This window comes from Temnothorax longispinosus, chromosome 3 (assembly GCF_030848805.1).
Source record: "Temnothorax longispinosus isolate EJ_2023e chromosome 3, Tlon_JGU_v1, whole genome shotgun sequence".
In the NCBI taxonomy this organism is placed as follows: domain Eukaryota; kingdom Metazoa; phylum Arthropoda; class Insecta; order Hymenoptera; family Formicidae; genus Temnothorax; species Temnothorax longispinosus.
The window spans coordinates 6618054-6636261 of NC_092360.1; the positions used below are offsets into that span (position 1 = coordinate 6618054).

At 34.8% G+C, this 18208-nt stretch overlaps 2 protein-coding genes across 5 annotated transcripts; one reads left to right on the forward strand and one right to left on the reverse strand.

Annotated features, from left to right (window-relative positions):
- The first annotated feature begins 49 nt into the window (after positions 1–49).
- Positions 50–11507, forward strand: Gapcena (GTPase activating protein and centrosome-associated). Of its 4 annotated transcripts, none has more exons than XM_071774087.1 (17): positions 168–1007; positions 1330–1508; positions 1637–1811; positions 1900–2098; positions 2232–2415; positions 2657–3376; positions 3458–3626; positions 3712–3953; positions 4038–4226; positions 4360–4485; positions 4573–4758; positions 4911–5085; positions 8312–8502; positions 8584–8643; positions 8721–8912; positions 8991–9228; positions 9610–11507. In XM_071774087.1, exons 2-16 carry the CDS (start codon positions 1338–1340, stop codon positions 9222–9224), a joined length of 3213 nt encoding a protein of 1070 aa, XP_071630188.1. In that variant the 5' UTR covers positions 168–1007; positions 1330–1337; the 3' UTR covers positions 9225–9228; positions 9610–11507. The 4 variants fall into 4 exon arrangements, with proteins under 4 accessions (XP_071630190.1, XP_071630188.1, XP_071630186.1 ...); XM_071774088.1 differs by having other exon boundaries at positions 169–1508; positions 2657–3019; positions 3101–3376; XM_071774085.1 differs by having other exon boundaries at positions 168–1508.
- Positions 11508–11611: 104 nt separating this feature from the next.
- On the reverse strand, positions 11612–17693 carry Hen1 (Hen1 methyltransferase). The gene is made up of 5 exons (XM_071774084.1): positions 17316–17693; positions 16701–16948; positions 16430–16612; positions 13256–16344; positions 11612–13177 (listed from the first exon to the last, which is right to left on the reverse strand). The coding sequence occupies exons 1-5, from the start codon at positions 17592–17594 to the stop codon at positions 13071–13073; spliced, it is 3906 nt and encodes a 1301-aa protein (XP_071630185.1). The 5' UTR covers positions 17595–17693; the 3' UTR covers positions 11612–13070.
- Positions 17694–18208: the final 515 nt, after the last annotated feature.

Consider the following 18208-nt stretch of genomic DNA (forward strand, 5'->3'; position numbering starts at 1 on the left):
CATGATATCGATACTTTCAAGTCTCGGAGTACAGTCAATCGGAATACAGTAGTTCTCGTCGTGTCGAGTATTCCGATCTATCTATCTATCCGCGAAATTACCGCCCGCTGCATCGAGAGAAAAGTATCGACGCGCTTCTCTCGCGGTATCGGGGAATCGGTGGCGAGACCAGAGAGACTTCTGGGCCGTGGGTATGTACTCGCGAATGGCCGACCCCATCGTCGTCGTCGTCGTTTCTGTCAGGCGCGCCGCTCGCTACGGGAGAGCCATGTAAATGTCCGTCGCGCCGCGAGGAAACCCGTGCGGAGAGTCGAGAGTATCGGCGAAGCGAGGCGCGAGGTCCGGGCGCGGCGACACGCGCCGGAGAGGAACGCGAGACTTGTGAAGAAGCGAGGTGCCGCGGGGGACTGCGGGGAGTTCGACGGTGTGTCGAGTGTCGAGTCGTAGGCCACGAAGATCCACGCCGGGGTCGAGAGGGAGAGGAGGATCCACGCCGCGGAGGACGATCGTCGTCGCGAGTGGCTCGAGAACGGGCCCCAGGAATCGTCGTCTTATCCTCGGGATAAGCTCAGCGACTAGGGCGGATACGCGCGAGTCCGTCATCACCTGAAATAATACACCAGGACAATTAGATAGAGAGAGAGAGAGAGAGAGAGAGAGAGAGAGGGAGAGAGAGAGAGAGATTACGGGCGGATGCGTCGCACGACGGTGATGCCGCCGCCGTCGACGCGAACCTCGCACGCGCTCCACTGGCTCCCTTCGGATTTGGCCACAGGCGAACGGACCGTTTTGTTCTAATGGGTCGCGCCGACGGAGCACGAGGGTGTCGCGGCTGCTGAGTCAGACTGCGGGGCAGCAGGAGGAGACTAGAGATTCCTCCCACGGTATCAGCCGTGTCGTCTGGGAGACCCTGCTTCCAGGGATACACTGTATCAAAGATAACACTTTGCTACGCTGAGAACGCACACGAGTCACTTGTGTTCTTGAGAAGAAGAAGTTGTAGTCTTGTACGTGTTCACTCTGTCGGTCTTTTAGAATGATGTTTGTAAATATCACACGGGGATTTTTCCAAAGATACAAGGTTGCCCTTCGTGTAGATAAATTTGAGATAACTGCATATGGTATCTAATTGAAACTTATTTCAATAAAATACAAGAGTATATTTTATTTATTTGTTGAAGATGTTGAACAAAACATTGAACAATTTTCCAAAAAGCAGTAAACAGTCTTAACGTACGAGTGAGAGGTCTCAAAGAAAACCTGCTGCGTGCTTTTAAAGATTGATACTATAATTGTAAAAACATTGGTCAATGAATATCAATGTTACAGACCTAGTTATGGAGGATAGTATGAGTGTAAAGTCGATGGAATCAGTGGCGACAAGCGATGAATATGAATTTGTAAATGAAAAAGGTACTAGCAAGCAGCAGCAAGCCCTCTTAGAACCACCCATGCTAAAAATCGCCAATAACGGTAATCTGGAGGACCTGCAAAATAATCTCCGTGAGGTCTGTACATTTATCGAACCTATCGTGTGACGCCCCCTAATCTTAATAGATAAGCTTTAATCTAGATTCATAACTGATAAATGCCATAGAGTAATGTGTACTATATCTGCTTTGTGTGACAAACGCAGATTTTAACAGAGGACTCGAAAATGGAGGGAAGTGAATTCAAAGTGACGGGTGCTGGCCAACAGAACCAAGAGAAGATGAAGAAAGTGGGCCACAGTAAATTTTACGACGTTAGTTCTTGTATTGTCACATCGGAGAAGCAGGATATTATGAAGCCCGAAGATTATCTTGAAGAAGGTAAGTTACGCTAACGTGTCTGTAAACAATAATAAGCAATACGAATGTGATGGACTTTAGATCTAATAGTACATTTATTGTGATCCAGAATTGAATACATTGTCACACGTTCAACAAGAATGCACTATTTTCAATGGTGTTATGTATTTGGGATCAGCTGCCATAAATGCGCCAAAATCAGAATGCGAAATCCAACGTAATATGAATATATTAAACGCAGAGCAATCCTTGAATTTAGGAATAAAGGTTTCTGTCTCGGTGCCGAGTAGTTCGCAAGGTTCAGTTGTGTGAGTAATCTAATCTGTATCCAATCTAAATTTAAATCTACACAAAAAGACTATATATATATATATATATATATATATATATATATATATATATATAATGTGATGAAATAATATATACCATAATTCTCTTTAGTCTATACGATGCTGGAACACAACAAGCTATCGCGCGTTATGAAGTCCAACGTATTCTATTTTATGCACGTGGTGAGAGTGCTGGTTCATGTGCAGCATGTTTTGCTTTTACATGGTCACACGGGGATACTGTAGAATCTGCCATTTACCAATGTCATGTTTTTCGCTGCGATATACCAGAAGCGGTACGTTTTTATATTATTGATTATCATATATATGTAAATACATTTAAAAATATGGCTGTAGTATTATATTCTATATTTACAAATCATAATTTCACTTTAGTATGTTTGATATATAGATAGAAACGTAACAAGTATAAGACATAAATATAACATGTAGTCATTTTTTGTATATATTTTTTATATATAGTGATTGTACATATACAAAATAATGTGTATCTTAATCTGTAATTATTTTATGTAGGTCGGACAAGTGTCAGCCTGCTTTTCAAAAGCGTTCCATAGAATACCACGTTCAATGACAAGTTCTTTAACGGGCAGTGACTTTAACGGTTTCAATCCTGGTGAAAAAGTTAATTCTAGAGTATTTATCTTTGAAGTCACTATGGAAATAAAAGAAGAAGATGGAAAAGGTGGTTTTAGTACAGTTCCCAAGGATAGAAATTGTTTTAAATTACGAAGCAATGTGGCAAAACAAGTTTGTTTGAGTATCCAGCAAGTGTCCAGTAAAGAAGGTGGTATTACGCTTGAAGTCGAGAGATGTTTCGGAGTACTTGTTAGCCCTGGGCGAAATGTTAAACACAGTGATATGCGACTACTCGAGATGGTAAAGAGAGATTCACACCAGCAAGTTAATTTTATGTCTATAATCAGCTCAGATGTTCGCAATATTACAACAATTTTACAGCAAGTTAATACTGGACCAATAATGCAAGATAAACAGTGCTATAATATTTGTGGACGTTGGGATCCTGCAGATCCCGCTTTGGAAACTCTTAATATAGAAACTCCTAGAGAGGGTAAAATATTCATGACCGTTGCCGTTGATCTCGTTATTAGAGATATTCGAGAACCAGTAAGATTTGTGATAGAAACGTCAGTTAAAGTGTTTCCACAAAACGAGAGATTTTGGTACTTTAATAAAAGGAATCTCGTGCAACAGTTTTTTCTTAATTCCAAAGAGGTGAGCTGTCCTGATATTCTTATAAGACATTATGTTTCACAAATATTTATCAGCTTATATTACATGTTATTTGTTTTACAGGCAATTTCTGGGGATGGTACAGAGGTACATTATGAAGTACAAAGCATAGAATCATCTGGTGAATTAGATAGAAACAGATTAAATCTGGCTCTGAATCTGGCATCTTTAATTAGATCTCCCTCTTTAACTAGCATCGATACACTGACACCTAAAGAAGAAATAGATTCAGGTAATAAACTAAATTCTAAAAGGAGTTGGCTCGGTAATTTACTAACATAAAATATGTTTGTTAATGTCTCAATTTCTGCATATAGACGGTGATGAACCTATGTTAAGTGGTACAGGCGAAGTTTCAAAGGACTGCTCGGCGGATGAATTGGCCAGCTGGGCTGAAGTTTTAGATAGTTGGCAAGTTAACGAGCAACGTCCGAAACTTCTTATAAAACTGACAAAACAAGGAATTCCTGAAGCTTTACGCGGCGAAGTTTGGCAACGTCTGAGCAATTGTGACAATTCGCAAGAGATGATGGACAAATACAGAATGTTAATCACGAAAGTGAGTACTTGATATAATTTCATACAATAAAAAATGGTTAATGTTTTTTCTCCGAGATATAACATGAATTTTGATAATACACAGGAGAGCAGCTGCGAGAGCGTAATTTTAAGGGATATCAATAGAACATTTCCAGCCCATGACTTCTTTAAAGAAACAGGTGGTTTAGGGCAAGACTCTTTATACAGAATAAGTAAAGCATATGCTGTTCACGATGAAGAGGTTGGATATTGTCAGGGTCTCAGTTTTTTAGTTGCTAGTCTGTTACTGCACGTAAGTAATTGTTGTACAGTTTTATAGAAACTAATTTTGTAGAACTGGTGATAGGGTTCTTCACAGATGATACAATTTTATAACAGTTTGTAAAGTATTTGTCGACAAAAACAAACTTGAGTATTTCTTCTAGATGCCCGAAGAGCAAGCGTTTTGTGTTCTGGTCAAATTAATGTACGACTATGGTCTTCGAGATTTATACAAGGATAGATTTGACAACCTTTATATGCGATTTTATCAATTAAATCGTTTAATAGAAGTGAGTTGTGGCTAATCTATATGATAATGTGACGTTTATATGACAATGAATTATGTATAAGCTATATTTTCTACAATTTGCTTTTAGGATCAATTGCCGGAACTTTATAAGCATTTCTGTGATCGCGGTGTAGAAACGCACATGTTCGCCGCACAATGGTTTCTAACTCTTTTTACTGCTAGATTTCCATTATATCTTGTCTTTCATATCTTGGATGTATTTCTTTTACAAGGACTCGACACGTTATTCCAAGTCGCCCTCGCTTTGTTAATGGTAAGTTATTGTAAGCAAGTTAAAAAGTTTATAATATGTACCAACAAAATATATTTCATCGATATATTTTAACTATTTTATCGATTTAATTGATATGATTTTTTACATTTATTCTATAAATAATATATGTCAAAAGTAATTTTACTTTTCAGCTTTGTAAAAAAGAATTATTACAACTAGATTTTGAGAGCATATTAAAATACTTCCGGGTACATTTACCAAAACGTTGCCGAAACGAAGAAGTTGCACGCTATGTTATGAAATTAGCTTGTTCAGTGACATTGAAGAAGTTGAAGAAATATGAAGCAGAATTTATGACGTTGAAAGGTAATTTTATATTCTACGTTTGAATACTTCTCTGTTCACCTTTAAACACAATGTTCCATCAATTCATTAGGGAACACTACACTGTGCTGTACATGCATGTACATTTCGTGTATAGTTCAGCAATCATTGCCTGTTGGTTGTGAATTTGTTTTCAGTGTGGATAGAAGCTTTAGGCACATACGAACTTTATTATATTTATAGACATGCCATATTCAAAACTAAAGAGTCAAAGATTCTTGGCAAGAGCTATTGCTAATAAAACTACATATAAAATACAACGAGTTCTTAGGCTGTGCCATAGAACGTATAAATATTTTTTTGTAGTACTTAGAATAGAATATTTCTAAAATCAAATACAATCTAATTAAAATACATAGAAATGTATATTGCTATGTTTTGATAACACGATAGTAATAGAAATATAGTAAATTAAATCTATCAAAAAATAAAAATTTAATATTATAGATATATTAATTAAATATAAAATGTATCCAACCTGTACGTAGGACAATATGCTCGCGCGTGTATATTTAACGTTTATACATATAAATTCGATAATAAATACATACGAGATAGAACTTCATACTTTCTGAGCCAAAGTATGTATAAAATATTTCTAGTCTCATAGCATTCACTGCATCAAGTACTCAATATATAACTTTCTTATTAATAAATGTATTAGTAAAAATTTTATAATAAACTTTACACACACAGCTCTCTATATTTAGGTGATTTAGAAATATGAAATGGCCATTGTATAATTACTTTATGGTCAGGTGGTGGTTTTGCTTGCCTGTATATTTTCTTGTTTCCAAATCTGAGTATTTGCCACTTGGCGAAAGTACATCACCGAGAGAGATTATTGTTAACATAAGAAATTTGTTGAACAGAATGCAGTTTTAAAAGAGAAGAGAAAACATGGAATATTTTCTTTGGAAGATACAGAGACTTATTTTAAAATTGCTAGGATGTAATAGGACTAATGTGTGAAAACCGCTTACATTTAATTACCTTTCAATATAAAATTCTATTTTGGTAATCCTAATTTATATTGTATGCAAGTAATTTTATCATTATCACACGTATAAATCTGTTTGGTTTCATTTTTTCGTTGCAAATAGCTCTCAGTTTATAATACTGCTTGAATGTATTGTTCAGTGATTAGTTATTAATGATATTATATTAATGGTTAATTATCAATGATATTAACAATAATTTTGTTGAATTTTTAGAGACTTAAAGATAGATTGACAGATTAATAGATTTATTATTATTATCAATTGATGTTTTATTATAGAACCCCTACAATTATGAGATTTATTTAAATACGTACGAGTAAAGTGTGAAACTTGAATAAGAGGATATTAAAGACAGTTAATAATATATTTTTTTTTGTCCCATTGATTGGGCAACGAACTGATGAGTAACTAATCAAAATATAACTTCCACAATACAAAATACTCATATAAAAAATTATAGAATTGTTATGTTGTATTTTTTTTGTGCTGTTGTGTTACAACGGCTATACATGTCTCAATGCGTGCTGTGAACATATAGTATATTAATACCGTGTGTTATAGACGAGGATGTTCTGTTTCATGTTACCAAACCTTTATTGTAAGTTTAACTTTGTAAAGTATTATTTATTTTTTAATTATATCACATTATTGGAAAAGTTGATGACATTTGTTATTAAAATCCATGCTTATCGGCTGTAGCGCTTATATATACGACCTCTTGTATTGCTTTTTATTTATATATTATTTATTATTGCTTATTGAAAAATAAATCATCTCAGAGTACTTTTAGTTTTGTGAATTACCTTTTTTATCCGTTAATATCCTGCTCCTGATATCTAGTAAACATTTGCACTTCCTACCTTCATATTTTTTGTTTTTCTTGCTATATTTGGGTATGCATGACGCATCAAGCGAAATTATCAGCACTTGTTTGTACTATACTAATTACTTCCTATCTATAGAAGTAGTGTAGTGCCGCAATATAAATGCAAAAATGCTAAATGATTATGATTAACAAAAAGAACAAAAGTGAAATGACTTAAAATATAAAATATGTACTAGGAAATTATCTAATCTAGAGATTAGATCTAGATTAGATTTAATAAATTAGGTCTACGGATCCGAGTAACGTGTAAAAATATTTTTACAAACTATTATTTAAATAATCCTATATATCATAGGTCGTTGAAGTATGCGTAAGCTGATAAGCAATAACATGACTATAGACTGACTAATCATATTAGATAGGAGCTTTCACATTTGCGTATACTGAAAATGCAATATGTCATTGGTATGAAGTTGAACCTAACACAGTTAATGATATGATACTACAGTGTGTACTAATTATTATATTTTTATATATTAAAATATGCTTCACAATAGTCGTTATTTTTTTTAACTGAATATGCACAAAGAACAAAGTCAGGCAACTTTATAAAAATATTTCGTCAGTCAAGTAAATGTGTTTTTACAATGTTCCAAAATGTGATAAAGGTGCGAAATATTCATGGAAATATCGGCTATCAATATTGTTGTCACTCAAAAAGATATATCAAGCGAGATAAAGATATCCGATATCAGCTATATCAGCGGTTTAAATTTGGCCGTAGTATATTTCCTACAGCAGTATATAGCAAAACCGCTCGCTCGCGTGTTAACAAGATATCTGTATCTGTCAGTTATGCTCGGACCATCTGCTTTTAACGTATCAGTGGTGCAAGTATGAGCCACGCAACGAAAGAACTAATGAAGAGTAAGAGAGGTGTACTTTATATAATATCTAAGTGTGCAATGCTCAGAAATTACTTTTTGTTGCAACTGTTATTAAATTTTTGGAGGAAATACATATAGTTTATTATTTTAACAATACTTTTATGATATACGCGGGACATTCAAGCACGTCTAACAAAATAATAATATATAAAATTCTTATAGCAAAAAAATATGATTTATACAACAAAATGAAAGTGAATTAAAAAATATATTTTGTAATGACTACATTGCATACTATTATGCAATTGTGAATTTTAGGGATTTTAGGAATTTGTAATTATAAATTTAATTTTTCGAGAGAGAGAGAGAGAGAGAGAGAGAGAAAGGGAGAGATTAAACATTTAAAAAAGTCCCGACACAACGTAATAAATATAATCTGTACAATAAACTCTTAAATTTGCTTAAATAAGAATTGTTTGCTTCTCGTGTTACAGAAGCACAGGAAAATGCTGACGAATACAGTAACGAGGTGGAGCAACTACGCGGTACAGTGGCTAGAAATGAAGAAGAGAAGCAAAGATTGGAGGCAGAACTCCTGCAGATTAAGGAGATGCTACAGCGTGAGGTAGCTCGAGCAGACGCTGAAAGCCGCAGAAGCAATGTCATTATAGCCGAATACAAACAGGTATTTGCAAGATATTATACATTGTAGATGGTTCAGTTTCAAATATTATAGAGAGCTGCAAGAATATTTACACGTTTGCAGATCTGTCAACGTTTGGAGGACGATTACAATGCTGCGAAGACAACGTTGAGCGAGCTACGGGTGTGTTATCTCAGGTTTAATTTCGCTAGCGTTTACACTCTTTATCGAGCACGGACTCCGATAACGATATGTTTCAGGCGAAGGTTTCAAAATGCGAGAAATGTAGGACGTGTATAATGGATTCGTCGAACATACTGGCGGATATCGCACATCCTTTGGAGAACCGAATAGATCCCATGCTTCACAGGGTGCAGGAAAGGGTGCGCGAATTGGAATTGGAGTTGGCGCAGACGAAATTGGCACACGTCGAGGCCGAGTGCCGGAATCAGGTGAGCAACAGGGACACATTTTGCATAGCTGACCGTCTGAAGATCGAAGTACAGAATGTAACGCGAATCGTTTGGCAGGATCTGACGCATCAGTTGCATGCCACCGCTTCTGAGCTGCAAGCCGCGCGGAACAGTTGGCCGTGGCTCAGCAAAACCTTGTCTAGCATAAAGGAAGCGGCGAACAAGAGGGAAGCGATGACTCCAACCGCGCTGAGAGATCTGAGACGCGACAGCGCACCTGGGGGCGATCTGCACCATCTGATACATTCTCGTAGCCGTGAAACGCGGGACAGTCTGAAGGAAGTTGTGTGATGCAGTAAGTACGAAACACAATACTTACTATAAAAAAAATAGCACATCTTTTGTAATGAAATGAATACAGAAGTAGGATGCAACATATTATATATAGTAGATGCTACATAGTTGTGTAGATATAAAAGGTTCTTATTTCTGCTTTAAAAAATATTCGACGGAGATATTCCCTTGTGTGTGACGAGTAAAATACTTCACAAATATTTTTTAAAGTAAAGATAAGAACTTTTTATATCCATGTGACTAAGTGGTGACACTGCTTTATACAATCTGTTGCAGCTTATTTTTGTGATATGACTTTAATGCCCTTTCTGTGCGTACATATTAATGAAATCCCAATATTCGATATTCTATCATATATTATTTTCATGTTTTCGCTGTGCAGGCAGAATGCCATTAGGAGGAGGAGAATACGTACATCTCGGAGTCATGTGCCGGGCACGAATGTGTAAACATGATATATGTTCGTAGTTACATATAATGTACGATTTGATCTGTTAACTCGATGTATTCTTCGTCACACTCCCTATTCGTATCGCACATTAAGTGCTTTTGATCAGGCAGCCTTATTTACATGACAGCTGATATTACATTGAAAATCTTTGTTATGATCCTGTTACATTTGTTAAAACTAGATTCGTTTCTGTGATTTCTTTTTTTTTTCGACACCACAAGTATAAACGCTTATGTTAACGCTATTTTTTATGTTAATTTCTTTTTCTTCCTTTCATTCGGCGTATACAATATATATACGCAGCGTAAACGCAATGCTGTGCTTGATATAAAAATTTACGTAATACCACGCGGGTTACTAACGATAAACAATCTATCGAAAAATAGATTGTTACGTTCGCAAATACGATAAATTATTTACAATAATAGGAAATAAAAGTAAGTACATATGCCGCGTTTTGTATGAAACTAGTCTAAGTATGAAAGGGAGAAAATGCTATAGAGACTTCTATCTGTACATACAGTAATTTTCGAGTAACAATAGTCATGACAATTCTGCTGGACAAACGCGCGATTACGGAGAAATCAGAATTTACATTGTAAAAGAGGCAATTATACTCATAATTTTCGTTTACTTTTCTATTGATTGATTTTCTATTATCTAATTTTATCTGGACTAACGTAACATTCCAAAATAGTGTGAATGCGTTTTCTTCCACGTGTCTTTATTATTAAGTCCGCTACTCTGCAATAATTTCAACTCAACTGGCGTAATTGATAATTATATATACGTATGTATAGTTTTGACAATTCTACTGACACAATATTCCAATAATTCTACTAACCCACATATAGCGTTAGGTTTGATATCAAAAGCTTTCACTATCTTAGTTTTATATGTACTTTTGTCACCGATAAACACGCGAACTGTATATTTTAATTTCCTTTTACACCATGAGACATTAATCATAAAAATGTAGCAGAATAGATTGTGTAAATTACACGGTAGGTGTAAGGAGATATTTATACCTAATCCCGTTTAGTTACACAATTTGCACTTTGTTTTGATAAAATTTGTAGTAAGACAAACGTTACTAAAAAGCCATAGATTATGGTATTAAGGCACTACTTAAAAATGCAATTCCATTGATGTGTAATTTTGTCTAGTATTATAAGTGTTTCAACAATAAATTTGCTATATACTTGTAGCACATTCTTGACTATCAAACTTAGCTTCGTAAGTCGTGACATTTACTTATACATGTATGCTATATTTATTTATATAGATTTACAAGAAAGAATTAAAAGATCACAACCATTATGCGAAAAAGATTAAAACTGAATATATATATATTCAACTGAATATTCAGTAATATATATATGTATATATTACAATTAAATATATATATATAGAGGGGTAAAAACCACAGTGATGTAAGTCAAACATTTTAAAAAATTTGACACATTACTGTGGTTTTTATCTCTCTATATGTGAAGTTACAAGCATACTTGTGCTATTAAGTTGTGATGATGAAATTTATTGAAAGAATCGATACATGTTTTTTATTTCATTTCTTTATTAAATTCAATTTATTAAAATTATTGAAGAGTAATATGTACACGATTTCAAGCAAAGTTTATGGTCACGTTTGACTTATGCTCTAACGAATAACCGCTTGTATTGGAAAATGGAAGACTTTATTTCTGTAAATACTAAAACCAACAGTCGAAATCGTCTAACAGAATCAAGTAAAGTCTTAGGCTAACTACGTATAAAACATTGTATACCCTGTAATTTCATTCCACTGAAATAAAGAAAGATATCACGTTTCCATGTAAAATATTTAATATTAAGAAGCTCATAACTTTTATGCCATATAATGTGTACATGTTTATCTGTATTAGGATAAAATATATTGAGAATATTACATCTGTTCAAATTTTATATCGATTTTATTTATCCAAAGTTTTTGCATCACTGCGAACTTAACTGTGGAGTTTCAGTCTTAGATAGGTAGTTTTAACGAAATTATCAAAGAATTACAAAAATTAATTTAACATTATCACGTTTGCTATTTATCTACCAGATATCACATAGATGATACGTTACGCTCTATCAAAACTTAACATATTAATACATTTTCATAAATCACATTAAGAGCTAAAATATGATATTGAAAATAGCTAACAATTAATGAACAAATCATAAAATTGTAAGAAAATATATGCAACTACATATGTAAGTCGATATGTGAATGTATGTATTAAACATATACAAGTATAATGATTATATATTATATATACACATGTGGAGGGATAAAAGCCATAGTAGTGTAAGTAAAATTTTTTAAAATATTGATTCGTGTGCATAGATGCAATCTATACAATATACAAATTGCAAAAAATAAAAATTGTTTTCTTGCGATGTTCTCCAAAACGAAGCAAAAATAAGCAAATTTCTAAAGAATTTTTTTTCTTAGTTATCGATCCCTTACACACTCTCGAAGTTTGACATTTAATTTGGGGACACCCTGTATATTGTATAGATTGCATCTATGCACACGAGTTAATCCTATCTAAAAAAAGACATGTTAATATTTAAAGAAAATTTGACTTGTACACTATGACTTTTACCCCTCCATGTACATACATGTATGTATGTATACATGTATGTATATGTATATATGTATAAAATGTTAAGATTAATATCATGATAATTTGGCTGCGTTCCGATATTCACTGTCAGTACTAAAAATCTCTAATTTACGTCACATACACTATACTTCTTCAGTATTGACAGTAAATATCGGAACACAACCTTTGAATAACAAGAATATTTCATATTTAAAATAAATGTAGAAAGCCATTCATTAATTTCAATATACTTTTATGGTACAAAACTGGAATTTGAAAAATTTTTGCAGTCATTGAAACGAGAGATAGAAAATGGAAATATCATGAATTATACATTCAATACATAAAATTAAAGTAAATATTATATCATACTTAATAACTTAATTTTTATCTATTTATTTATCTAGATGTCTTATTTTACATATAACATTGCATAGGCTTGAAATATTTAATAATATTTCACACACATTCATTTCAATCATATTTATGTAAAAAATATATAGAAAGAGGTAGTTATTTATCCATATGATTTAAATAAATAAATAAATAACCTAAAGTATTTTAAGTATTTTAAGATACAATATTTCATGTCTAAAATGCAAACAATAATATTTCTTAAGATCATTACTTTTCAAGCCTACACTACAAACTTTGTTAGGAGCAAGAAGAATGATATGTAAGATAATACTGTAATGCTGCAATCATATCACGCTCATGTTTTATCTCCTCATTCTCTCTCTCTCTCATTAAAAAAAATCTTTATTTACCATGTCCATTATCATTTTCCATTTCATTGTAAGCTATATCACTCTCACTCTCTGACGAACTATCAAAACCTTCATCGTGAACGACATAGTTAGCATCATCTAGAAATATAAATATTATAAATATATTATCTTTAAAATATTATGCGGATAAGTCTAGAGATATAGAGGTACAGTTACCTGCAACTTCGTCAGGAATTCGCAGATTTTGTCGAGCTTGCATGTCAAAATCAAGCGGATTTGCCATATCCAATATTCTTAGTAACCATATGGGAAAACCGTTCTGCATTACGTAAATATCGTTTTCATTCTCGAGATCATTCTCCAATACATCAATCAGCGGTTGTAAGTTTTCGATATCGTTAGCATCCACAGCCATCATATTGTTACCTTCGTCGTCTCTATTGTTATTTGCCAGATCGCCATTTTCCACCTCAATCGGTTCCAAGACACCGAGTCTCGGCGCTTCCGCAACGCTCGGCGATTCCGAATCTGGTATCTGATCCTGAGCTATGCTAGATAAATCATATTCCGGTGTTATATCTTGCGCGGAGGCTGAATTTGGATAGCCGGAATCCATGATTTCGGGAGACCAACTGTTCGGAGGTGTCTCAAGCGGAGAAGATGGTTTAGCTTCAACATTATTCGCTAATCCAGCAATATTTGATGCAGCTTTACTTATACCAACAATCTCTTCACTTTTCAGTGATGTGAAATGAACATTACTTGTATTCTCCTCACTACTTTTACAAGGTAAAAACCTATCGTTTCTTAAAACGCTAGTTTCTTTGGCACAATCAGATGAAGAGCATTTGCTAACACTATGTGACTTGGAATTGGAACTTACTAATTCTCTAGGCGGATTTAAACCCTTTTTCCTCATACTTGACTCTGCAGGATCACTAGTCACATTTTCTAAGTGTGCTTTTGCATCAGTATGATCTGTTTTTGCTAATGTACAATATACGCTTTCATCTTTGTGATTAACATTCTCATTGCCTAGTGATAAGACATGATGTACATCTATATTTTGTATATCATCCACAACATCAGACTCATGATTGATTATGTCATTTTCCGCGATTTCGTGATTAGTACCTAGCATTAATTCTGTGGAGATAGAGCTATCAACACCACTAAATTTCTTATTTTCTAAACATTTTTGTTGTGTGCTATTACTAGCAGAAAAGTCTATGTCGTATTTTGAAGTACTCATTATATCACTGCTTGAAGAAGTTACGTTAATTGTTTCTGCGATACTATTATTAGATTTCTGACTAGATTCCAATAAACTACTATTAGTACTATCCGATATACCTTCCTCAATTTTTTCTATTGTGCCCAATAAAACATTACTATTCATTGCAGACATTAGTTTTTTGTGTTTGTAACTTTTACTAACAATGCCAGTAGCGGATATTTTTGTACGAGGTGAACTTGTGTATTTTGGTTGATTATTAAAATTACTACTACAAGCATCTGATGACATCACATCTGCCAGATCACTGTCTTCACAAATTTGATTTTTATCTGAAATGTCTCTCCCTTGTTCAACATCATAATTATAATAATTTGAAGGTGTATGTGATGAAAAGTTTAGTTCGCTTCCTTGTGTATCTTTCTCTGAAAGACTCTCCTCAAAACAAAATATATCTTCTACAGTAGAGTCTTCTGTACTCACAGCTGCTTCAGCTATTTCAGATTGACAAAAAGTACTGTTTAATAAACATTGGTTGTTGACTGACGATTGGTTTTGATCATATCCACTGAAATCTTGTAAAGAGTTGTCCATTTCAGAACCGAAGCAAAGCGACGCTGGTGAAGTCGATGAACGCGAAACGGGCATATGCGACTGAAAGTTTAACATTGAATCAATTTCTTGTGCAGTTCTTAGATTTATCTGGTCATTTTGTAATACAGTTGGTTCTATTATAATACTGTCAATTAAATTTTCTAATTGCAAACTGATGAACTCTGCTGACATAGCAGAAGCAGTTACTCGAGCTTCTTCTAATTCTTCTACCTCATTTAAAGTTAAAGGAATTGAGTCACTTGGAAGTTCTCGCTCAGTATATACTAAAGATTCTGCAGTATTTCTAACTTCTGAACGTTTGATATCGTCGTAAGTTGCACATGGTTCTTCTGCCGGTTGAGCTTCTTCTACCAAAGAATTTTCGCCATCAAATAAATAAGTGTTCTCTTGGTTAATAGAATAATTTTCAGGTATGATAATGCTGGGTTCCTCGTGCCAATTTTCAATATGAGGATTTTGCGCAGACGAATATTCTTCATTCGCATCCACACGTATCTCATTTGTAAGTGGGCCAGCTTGATAATCCCACCTGTCCTCCTCATCTGTAAAATCGGGACTGTTATGCCAACTATCAGGATGCTGAATTTGTTCAGATAAATGCTCTTCATTTTCATCCGCGGATATATCATTTATACGTGGATTAGTCCTATGGTTCCATCTTTCTTCATCTGTAAAATTGGATTCTTCATGCCAAATATGAATACGTGGATTTTGTTCAGATAAATATTCATTTGCATCTGGTATCTCATTTGTAGCATTAAATTCTTCATGCAAACTTTCATTATGTGGATTTTGTTGAGGTAAATATTCTTCATTTGCATCTGCAGGCATTTCATTTATGGCTGATCCAGTTACATAATCCCATACGTTTCCCTGATTTGTAATATGAGGTTCCTCGGTGCTTGAATCTTCATATTCGTCGGTCTGTTCGTCATTCTCACTCTCCACATAATACTCGTCCAACGTTTCATCATCAGAAGAAGGCTGGGAAGGATTGAGTACTACCGGTCCATTGTCTCGATCTACAACGCTCCAACCTGCATCTGTTAGAATCGACCTCAGTGTTTCTCTCGAGAGGGTATACTTAGTCATGAGGAACAGTATACGGTCTAAATATATTTCATAGTTTCTGGGTGATTCTTCATTATATGGGTTATGGGATAAATAATGAATATAATATATCGCGTCATCTAATATTTTTTGCTCATCTGAACGACTGTCAGATCCCATATGATAATCATATTCAGCTACTGTTTTAAATAATCCCTGTTGTCCTTTTAATTGAACATATTCGTCTGGTGTTAGAATTTCTATTATTGATTGATCTCTTGGCAAAATTCGATGAAACACTGCCATTTGCGTCAACGCACCTAATTCTTCAGTGCCTTCAGGTCCATTACAAATTCCGTGAAATGTCACGCTATAATATGGATACCTTACCACAATATTTTGTGCCCTGTTAACAATGTAAATTAATGATAAAATTGGTAAAAATTAATTGGGGTAAGTTTTCAAGCTTTATACATAACAACATAACTCACCAATCTTGAAATTGTTTCCTGGTCCATTCAAACTTATGATCTGGATGTCTGTAGCCTGACAAACGCGGAAATATTACATTAAATTCCGCATTTGGGGTTGTTATTATTGCTACTTCTGGCTTAATATAACCAAAAATATTAAAAGGGAGATTCAATAGTGTATCTGGATATAGATGCTCAATCCTAGAATTTAAAAAAATATTTTTCTAAAATAAGAGATAAGATAAGTGAATAGCTTTTATGGTAATGTTCATGCAATATAAGAACATACAATTCAATGCAAATTACAGCATTTGCATTCTTCAACTTTACGTCATTGTGTGTTACACTGCCTTCACAAATCTCTATCGTAAGCTTCCTTTCTCGGCAGGACAGCATTTCTGTGATCAATGGCGCTGCTTTGCTTTGGTATGTCTCCAAAATTTCCCTGTCCACGTCCACGCAGAGTATCTGTTGAACTTCTGGTATAGCTTTCAAGTAAAGCAGGAAACCTAGCTCTGAGCATCCAAAGTCAACAACCTGTGGAAACAATTTAAAAATACAATTATATGTACGAGACTATGGGAATTAATGCACCGAGACTAACAATTTTATATTTTGTTATCAAATGATATAGATCTAAAATAAACATCAAGATATTTAGAGATGTATAGTGATCTGTCTCGTAATCTCTCCTTACAATAACGACACCACAAATAGTGTTACTGTAAGAACCTCTATGTGTATATTTACATTAGGCTTGTTCTTTTCAGTTGAACTTCTAACACGGTTTCATCTTTTCTTTTTATCTCTCCAACGTGAAAAGAAAGAGAGGCAAGATGGACCGGTGCAAGCTCAGCTAAAAAGAACAGGCTTATTGTTGCAACAAAATATATAGTGTCAATACCTTATTCAGCTTTCCTTTGTATGCGTCGAGGACATCCGTCACCGCACAGTATCTCTGTATGTACGCCGGTGGACAGAAGTTGTTTATTGTCTTGTGTGTCCACCAGGACGTGACTTCCCATTCCGGAACATCGCTGAACGGGTCGAGCGTGTCGTCGCGTTGCTCGAACAGTTCATCCTCGGTCGCGATATCGGGCAAGATCGTCGTTCTTCTGACGCGATACCTGTCGTATATGCATTTGCCCAGCAAGTAGAGCACGTGGAACAGTAGGCCGACCATATTCGTAAAATTCTGCGACTGTCTTTACAACACTGTTCCGCAAACTCATACCGCTCTGTGTACTTACCAACCGACACTCACAGCGCAGCGCGCGCCGCGCAGGCCGCGTAGCGGCTTCTCTGCCTTCTCTTCGATATCGGAAGATTCCGGTACATGCGCAGTGAGGCGAGCGCTAGCAGACGGCTTGCTTAGGATTCAGTCGCGTCGCGTATGTATGGGACTTGTTAGGCTTTTCCCGCGCGGGGGAAGAAATGGGAGGGGAAATTTTCTATCAGATGTGTTGTAATTTATGGATCGATAGCAGTCGGCTTTATTAGCCTGTTGTTGCGTTTTTGCGGCCGACATATAAATAAATAAATATTTGTTGCAAAGAAATCGAATCTGATATAGGTATGTATAGATATTGCATAAATAAAATTTGTATAAACGATTTGTTGTAGTTATAGAACCGTTATCATCATTAGTTGCTTTCCATTTACATCAAAACTCAGATAATTCTCACTTGTGATGTCATTCTGTCTTTATTATTCATTAATTGCCAAAAAGGATAGAACGATGTCACAAGTGAGAATTATCTGAGTTTTGATGTAAATGGAAAGCACCTATTGTCACGA

What these genes read in the sequence shown, in the direction of transcription:
- Gapcena (XM_071774085.1), top strand. Translation starts at nt 1,311, where the DNA reads ATGAATATCAATGTTACAGACCTAGTTATGGAGGATAGTATGAGTGTA. An exon ending in GCTGCGATATACCAGAAGCG is followed by an intron (nt 2,416 to 2,656) that starts GTACGTTTTTAT and finishes TATTTTATGTAG; the next exon opens with GTCGGACAAGTGTCAGCCTG. An exon ending in TTGCTAGTCTGTTACTGCAC is followed by an intron (nt 4,227 to 4,359) that starts GTAAGTAATTGT and finishes TATTTCTTCTAG; the next exon opens with ATGCCCGAAGAGCAAGCGTT.
- Hen1 (XM_071774084.1), bottom strand. Translation starts at nt 17,594, where the DNA reads ATGGTCGGCCTACTGTTCCACGTGCTCTACTTGCTGGGCAAATGCATA. An exon ending in GCTGTAATTTGCATTGAATT is followed by an intron (nt 16,613 to 16,700) that starts GTATGTTCTTAT and finishes TTTAAATTCTAG; the next exon opens with GATTGAGCATCTATATCCAG. An exon ending in AATTCCTGACGAAGTTGCAG is followed by an intron (nt 13,178 to 13,255) that starts GTAACTGTACCT and finishes TTATATTTCTAG; the next exon opens with ATGATGCTAACTATGTCGTT.